At 33.8% G+C, this 7,629-nt stretch overlaps 1 protein-coding gene across 1 annotated transcript; it reads left to right on the plus strand.

The window, feature by feature from the left end:
* The first annotated feature begins 662 nt into the window (after window positions 1-662).
* On the plus strand, window positions 663-6,012 carry LOC25489927 (metal transporter Nramp2). Its single transcript, XM_013606289.3, has 4 exons — window positions 663-1,669; window positions 2,786-2,922; window positions 3,023-3,675; window positions 5,121-6,012. The coding sequence occupies exons 1-4, from the start codon at window positions 1,095-1,097 to the stop codon at window positions 5,340-5,342; spliced, it is 1,587 nt and encodes a 528-aa protein (XP_013461743.1). The 5' UTR covers window positions 663-1,094; the 3' UTR covers window positions 5,343-6,012.
* The last annotated feature ends 1,617 nt before the right edge of the window (window positions 6,013-7,629 follow it).

The raw sequence follows: 7,629 nt of genomic DNA on the forward strand, positions 1-7,629 counted from the left end.
GTTCTTAAAAATAATTTGTTATTACCTACATATAATTTAGCTAGCTTCTCTAAGTGTCATCTCGAAAGAAGAAAATTAACATTGTTTTCAGCAAAAGGCGGAGTCATCGAACAATTTTTTGAGATAGTTAAATGGTTATCATTTTGTTGTTGGTGATTTAAAGAGAAAAAAAAGATCATAGTTTATCTCTTGATCTTTTTTTAAACGTATCTTTTGATCTTAATCATGGACTAATCTTATCATATTTTTGGGATTAGTTCCTTAGCTTTTGATAGGGTTTAGGGTTTTGATCTTAATCATTGGTGAACTAATCTTGCCATGTATTTGAGATTAGTTTCTTAGCTTTTGATCTTTCTTAACTATCGATATTCTATTGTAAATAACTTATGTGTTGTGCGTTGTTCCTTTGCACTTAAGAGAGAGATATGAACAAAAATTAACAAAGGCATCCAAAGGCACCGAAAACAAAGATACTGCTACCCCTATTAGGACTTAGGAATAACATCTCTTGTGTTTAATATATTTTATTTTTGCTTGTTTTGTTAAAAAATTTAAATGTCAAAAAAGATTTCTTACATTGTCTCAAAATGGTGCAACACTTTTAGCAAAAATAAAAATAAAAATGGTGCGACACTTTGCAATTTCATGGACAATATATGAAAATCGGCCAATACATGAACAACAAAACCAAAGGTTGTTGAAACATATTTTCGACAATTTGTTACAATAATCCAACCACCGACGTCAACCATGTGAAAATGTTGTTCCGATCAATTAACGAAACAAACAAAACAAACCTTAATCGTCACACATCCTTTTCCATCATTCATCTCAACCCCCTGGTTCTCCCCCAGCAATCTTATTTTTTCCCCCAATCCCCATTAATTAAAATAGTAAAATATTCCTATTTTAATAGTATTTTGCTTTTTCAAAAAAGAAACTGAGAAAAAAGAAGAAAAGAGAGAGAAAAAAAGTAGCAGAAAGAAGAAGAGTAACAACAACAACAACTACAACAGATCCATATAAATAGGCGCGCATATCTCAGAATTATCAACGAACGGAAGCTCCACCGGAAACCGGCTTAAGTGGTAAAAATGAGTGGTCCATCGAGAGAAGAGAATTCAAAGGAAGAGGTAAAAGAAGAAGATGAAGGTAACCGGTTACTGGAAGTTAACGTTGAAGGTGAATCTTCATCGGAAGAAGAAGCAGCGTATGAATCCGGCGAGAAAATCGTGGTGGTGGATTTCGAATTCGGCACCGTCGACGATTCAACCGTTCCACCTTTTTCATGGAAGAAGCTATGGATGTTCACAGGACCAGGATTCTTGATGAGTATAGCATTTTTGGATCCTGGGAATTTGGAAGGTGATCTACAAGCAGGAGCGATTGCAGGGTATTCATTGCTATGGTTGTTGATGTGGGCTACTTTGATGGGATTGTTGATTCAATCGCTATCGGCGAGGGTTGGTGTTGCTACTGGACGTCATCTTGCTGAGCTTTGTAAAGAGGAGTATCCGAATTGGGCGAGATATGTGCTTTGGTTTATGGCTGAACTTGCTTTGATTGGTGCTGATATTCAAGAGGTTATTGGTAGTGCTATTGCTATTCAGATTCTTAGTCGTGGTGTTTTGCCTCTTTGGGCTGGTGTTCTTATTACTGCTTCTGATTGGTATGCCTATCATCACTCTTTTCATTCAATTATGCATCTTTTAAGGAATTGTTTTACTCAATTATGGGATTGAGGTTTTGTTATTACTGAAATTTAAGTTTTTTTTTTTTTTTGGATAAACAGCTTAGTTAAGTGCTTATCAGGTAAGTGATTATGTATAAGTTATTTTTATCACGGAAGTTAATATAAAGACAAACATTTTCATAAGCTATCATGGAAGAATTTATGTTAGTAGAAAAGTTCAAATAATTCAATCTAAACAGGCGATCTAGTGGAGGAGCTTAGACCATTTTTTTCATTTTGGAGTGGTATTGTTGATTTTTCTTACCTTGTTCATAACTAGAATTCGTAGGGATTCGGTGACTTTGGTGGCGGGAAAGTCACAAAGTCACCGTGACTTTAGTGTATTTTGGTGTATTTCATGAAAGAGAAATGATAGATAATATGAGAGAGAGCGATAGCCACAGTTGCAACGACTTTCCTGCCTTAAAGGTAGCAAATCCTGACCCGGATTTTCATGAGCTGCAACTTGCAAGGAAAGTTTGGATTGATGGAGTTGTTATGAGTAGAGAACTGAAATCGAATTTGTCGGACTAAGTTTCCTGTTAGTACCTGGCTGTTAACTGATTTTAGTTATTAGTCTACAACTATAAAAAAGTTTTAACTGGATGAGGCTAATTTGCTTTACATACTTCAAATATTTTTTATGTATCTCGATTCTAGTTTCTATGTAACACATTTCAGTTAAGTTCAGCCAGTAATTAGATACCTTACTCTTGACTATATTCAAAACTCGAACTTGTATGGTTGCATATGCTTTGACGTTATGTTTTGCTTTGGCATGACAACAACATGTTTCCTTAGCTTACTATATTTTTGAACTTGTGAACACCTTTATGTTATCAACAACAAAAGTTCTGAAATTTAATGGTTTGGATTAAATTTCTGTATGGAAGTTAGTAGTAGAAACATGTATACTTCAATATTTTTGAAGCTTCATTTCTTGATTTCAATTTTCTGACTCTATTGTTATTGTCTTCAGTTTATTGACTTGGAGCCATCCCACTTTCATGTTTAAACACCTAACTGTGCTTTACTCTCTCTGTTGTCGTGCAGCTTTTTCTTTCTATTTCTTGAAAACTACGGAGTGAGGAAGTTGGAAGCTGCTTTTGCAGTTCTCATAGCTACCATGGCTCTTTCGTTTGCCTGGATGTTTGGTGACGCACAACCTAGTGGAAAAGAGCTTGTGAGGGGTAAATTTTGTCTTTATCGTGTAATTGAACCACTTTGTTTTTGGAAAGGTATCTCTCCCTATAATCCACTGGCATAACCTGTGTTTGTTCCTTCTGGTAGGTATTTTGATTCCAAGACTTAGCTCAAAAACGATTCATCAGGCTGTGGGCGTTGTGGGTTGTGTAATTATGCCTCACAATGTATTTCTACATTCTGCTTTAGTGCAGTCAAGGAAGATTGATCCCAATAAGAAAGGTCGGGTGCAAGAGGCTCTTAATTACTATAATATTGAGTCCACAGTTGCACTTTCAGTCACCTTCATGATCAATCTGTTTGTCACAACAGTTTTTGCTAAGGGTTTTTATGGTACAAAGCAGGCAAATAGCATAGGATTAGTAAATGCAGGGCAATATCTTGAGGAGAAATATGGAGGAGGACTCTTCCCTATTCTTTATATATGGGGAATTGGGTTACTGGCGGCCGGACAAAGTAGCACTATCACTGGCACATATGCTGGGCAATTCATAATGGGGGGTTTCCTAAACCTTCGATTAAAGAAATGGTTGAGAGCATTGATCACTCGGAGTTGTGCAATTGTGCCAACTATAATTGTAGCTATTGTTTATAACAGGTCAGAAGCCTCATTGGATGTTTTGAATGAATGGCTCAATGTGCTTCAGTCCATACAAATTCCCTTTGCATTGATTCCCCTCCTCACATTAGTCTCCAAAGAGCGTATCATGGGGTCCTTTAAGGTTGGGCCTGTTCTTGAGGTGAGTTGATCATGATGTTTCTTCATTTCCGTAACTGTTAATTGTTAGATCTCTGAACTCTAAAGCAACTTATGCCATGGAATAAAGTTTTTTTTTTTTTTTTTTTATCTTGTTAGATTTTTTTACAACTCAATGACTTAGTGATTAGGAAAGGAAAATAAATTTTTCGTATGTTTTATTTTCTCTGCAGATAGATTAACTAGCAGAATGATTTTAATCTGAAAATCAAATATTAATATTTTTAAGATGCTTATTGGCGCTTCAATCAACAATCTATGCTTGTTTTCTGGGTGAAATGGAAATAGAACCGTATTAATATTTAAAAGACCGTGTCAGGCTTGATATTTGCTTGTATCTGCTTCTATCCTTGTCTTATTTTACTGAAGTATGGATTTAGTTCTGATACTGATTTTGAATCTGATAATCAAATACAAAGTCACTTAAGAATAAGATGCCCAATGACTATTCAATCAACAATCCAATGACTTGATCTTTAAGTAAACCGGTTCAGTTTTTAATAAATTACACGTGTGACTTCTCCGATCTTAAGTTTTCCTATGTTTTATTAAGTCATATTAATTACCGGAATGATTTTAATCTGATAATCAAATATCAAGTTATTTTAAGATGCATATTCAATATTCAATTACAATCTATGCTTGTTTTCTAGGTAAAATGGAAATAGAACCGTAGCAATGTTTTAAAAGACTGCGTCAAGCTTGATATTTGTCTGTATATGCTTCTATCCTTGTCTTGTTCTACTCAAGTTTAGATGCATTTAGTTCATCTAATACTGATTTTGAGTCCGATAATAAAATACCAAGTCACTTAAGATGCCTAATGACTATTCAATCAACATTCTGATGACTTGATCTTTGCGCAAGTCTGTTCAGTTTTTTAATGAATTACATGTTTGACTTCTTCGGTCTTAAGTTTCTATTTATATAACTGATGTACACCTATGGTAGAATTGATAAGTAAAATTGATGTAAAATTTTAAACTACCTCAAAGATATGTTTCTTTCGTAGGGTATTTACTATTTAGCTCAACCATTTTGGTACTGAGCTACACATTTTCTGCAGACTATGTTTTACTAAGTTAAACCATTTACAGCCTAGGGATCCGGTTATGCCATTGTAGTGTTGTACATGTTTATCACCTTGAAAATGAAGCATGCAATTCCTTAGTTATATAAAATATATGGGTATTATTGATCACTTGTTCATCGAGACTGTTACAAACGTAGATACTAATGTATTTGAAAGTCAATGAAAGTGTTAGTTTTCTGACAGTTCCTTCTTTGAATCATGAATATTCGCTGTTATATCAAGTTTAAAAAAAATGATGTGCAAATACCAAATTCATTCAGTAAACCGATTCCTTTTGATTAAAATTTTAATTTTTTTTTTTTGTTATAATAATTCTTTATTTATTTATTTTGTAGAGGGTGGCATGGACGGTTGCTGCACTGATAATAGTAATTAATGGGTATCTCTTGGTAGATTTCTTCCTTTCTGAGGTGAACAGCGTATTGTTTGGTTTTGTAGCCTGCTCTTGCACAGTTACATACATTGCATTTATTGTATATTTAATTTCACAAAGTGGTGCTCTTCCTTCCGCATTGGTGGATCGACTTCCAAAGGGATTTTGTTCCTCTGAGAATTAAACCAACACAAGTTACACAACATTAAAAATATGGAAATAGTATGGCAAGCCTCAGCTAGACAATTTTGCTCGACAAGTTTTACTCATACACCATGAAGGATGCCTTGGAATTTCTCCAACCCTGCAATGGGGATTAAAGGATGTACAAGGTCAGATAGTGGAAAGAACCTAGATTTAACTGCACTTCTTTTCTCCAATACGGTTATAGAGGTTACCTACAGCGTGTAACAAGACAGGTATATCTTTTTCGTAATAGAAAGTTGTGGAGAGAGCATCATTACAACTTGCAGGATAGATTATTTTCCTGCGCACCTTTATTATTTTTCTAACAAGTTGTAAATTGCTCCATCATTCTTGGTTGTAAACAGTTTGTGTTTAAATATACTCAGACTAACACTCACATATTGCTTTGGTGAAAAGAACACGGAGTATTTTTTTTCCTTGATAAGGCAGACAGCTAAGACAACAGCCATAAGTTATAGGGAATAGTCAAATAATATGAAGTACATTATTAGTGACTTTCATTTTTCCTGCTTTCTAGTTGGTTATGGTTTTGTTCGGTATATGAGCAATACATAGTGATTATATTATATTAGAACTATAATTTTTGTAGTCCAAGTCTACAAGCTGTTTCTGTCAATAATTGAAAACACTGAATAGTCATTAAATTATTGGTTTTCTGGTTTGACTTGATGTAAGTTGGTTCGATTTTTTATTATTAGATTTAGATCAAGACCACTGATTATCTTAGTCAATGGAGTTGCAAAAGCCTTGTAAACAGTTGAATTCCAAAAACTAAAGATTCTGGTAACGGATTCCACTTTCTAGAACATGCAAAACCAGTTCCCATGAATTTGCTTCATGCAGGGTTGCGTTTCTGTAAGTTGCAACAAGCACCGACCTAACTCATAGTAACAACAAACTAACACCTAAAACAACAAAAACTGTGGCAGTTTATAGGTTACATATCTTCTCAGTTTCAATTCAGAAAATGGGTATAAAGTAAATTTTCAAAAAGAAGAAAATGCCGCCTATTGATTATTATTTTTTTGAATGGCAGATGTTAATAGTTGGTTGTTAGATTAATTTTTTTCTTCTTCGTCGGTGTTTTAATCGAGAACTTACAACTTCTTATCCCTTAGCTCAAATCAGTTGAGTTACTCAATCTCATGCCTAGTGATTATTGTCACTAATAATGAAAAGCCAATTGGGGAATTTGATAAAGGTCGGGTGCTTATGGTTTATAACTGTTTTCTAAAACTAGAAATTTATATTATTTTTTTATACTATTTTAGGACTAAAAAATTGAGCATGACACGCTGCGTGTTCAACTTTTATTTGTTTCAGACTCCATTACAATGACATGTAAGTGTCCTGCTATATCATTAAGATTTAAAGGTGAAAAAATAACGTGTTCTTGGTGGCATAACGAGGGAATGGACACGAATGGAGTGGTTTTTGCAGGTTCCGGATGTGGAATATGTTAATGGATATGAGTGAAAGGTTGAAGATAGCTGAAAAATAAAATAAAAATAGAGTTTGGACATACTATAATAGAAATATAGAGTCAACCGTCTTATTTGATCTAATGGTAAATAGTAGACTAATCTATGGTGGACAAGTTTAAATATTGGTACCTCTAAAAAAAAAAAAAAGGTTTAATATTGGTACGTAAAAAAAAAAGTTTAGTATTGCTCCATGCTAAAATTCAGCCTACTGTAAACCCGATATCAACCAACAAAAAGTGGATGGAAAATCGATTGAGCAAGTGAAAGTAGATAAATAGTGACTATTGAATTACCACACGTTTGTTTGACCCAAGCTACAATTACCAGCTTTGGTAAAATCACAACAATATGTTCTTTGGGACGGGAAAAGGGTTCTATCACCCTAAATCAAATATGCTAGTAGTTATGTAAGCCATATTTGTTAATGTTATTAGAAGTCGGTTATGATCAACATTACTCGGATAAATAAATTGCAAAACACTTTATTTTCACTCTTTCTCTAAACTAAATCAAACCTCTACGATAATACTATCATGACTAGAGCGAGTAATTGATGTGTAGTGCGTGTAAATGTTGTAAATACGGAGATATTCAATTCGAATTCTACTCATTGAAGAAAAATAAACTACAATGATGCACAAATCATAAATACAAAATTAAATCTAAAGAAACAATTGTTCTAATATTTGCAATACATCAAAGTGAGTAGTATTATTGTTTGATTCACAAATCTAACTACACAAGAAATCAATTAATAGTTTATATACTTCAGCCTTACAC

Source organism: Medicago truncatula, chromosome 3 (assembly GCF_003473485.1).
Source record: "Medicago truncatula cultivar Jemalong A17 chromosome 3, MtrunA17r5.0-ANR, whole genome shotgun sequence".
NCBI lineage: Eukaryota > Viridiplantae > Streptophyta > Magnoliopsida > Fabales > Fabaceae > Medicago > Medicago truncatula.

What these genes read in the sequence shown, in the direction of transcription:
- LOC25489927 (XM_013606289.3), top strand. Translation starts at nt 1,095, where the DNA reads ATGAGTGGTCCATCGAGAGAAGAGAATTCAAAGGAAGAGGTAAAAGAA. An exon ending in CTTATTACTGCTTCTGATTG is followed by an intron (nt 1,670 to 2,785) that starts GTATGCCTATCA and finishes GTTGTCGTGCAG; the next exon opens with CTTTTTCTTTCTATTTCTTG. An exon ending in TGGAAAAGAGCTTGTGAGGG is followed by an intron (nt 2,923 to 3,022) that starts GTAAATTTTGTC and finishes TCCTTCTGGTAG; the next exon opens with GTATTTTGATTCCAAGACTT.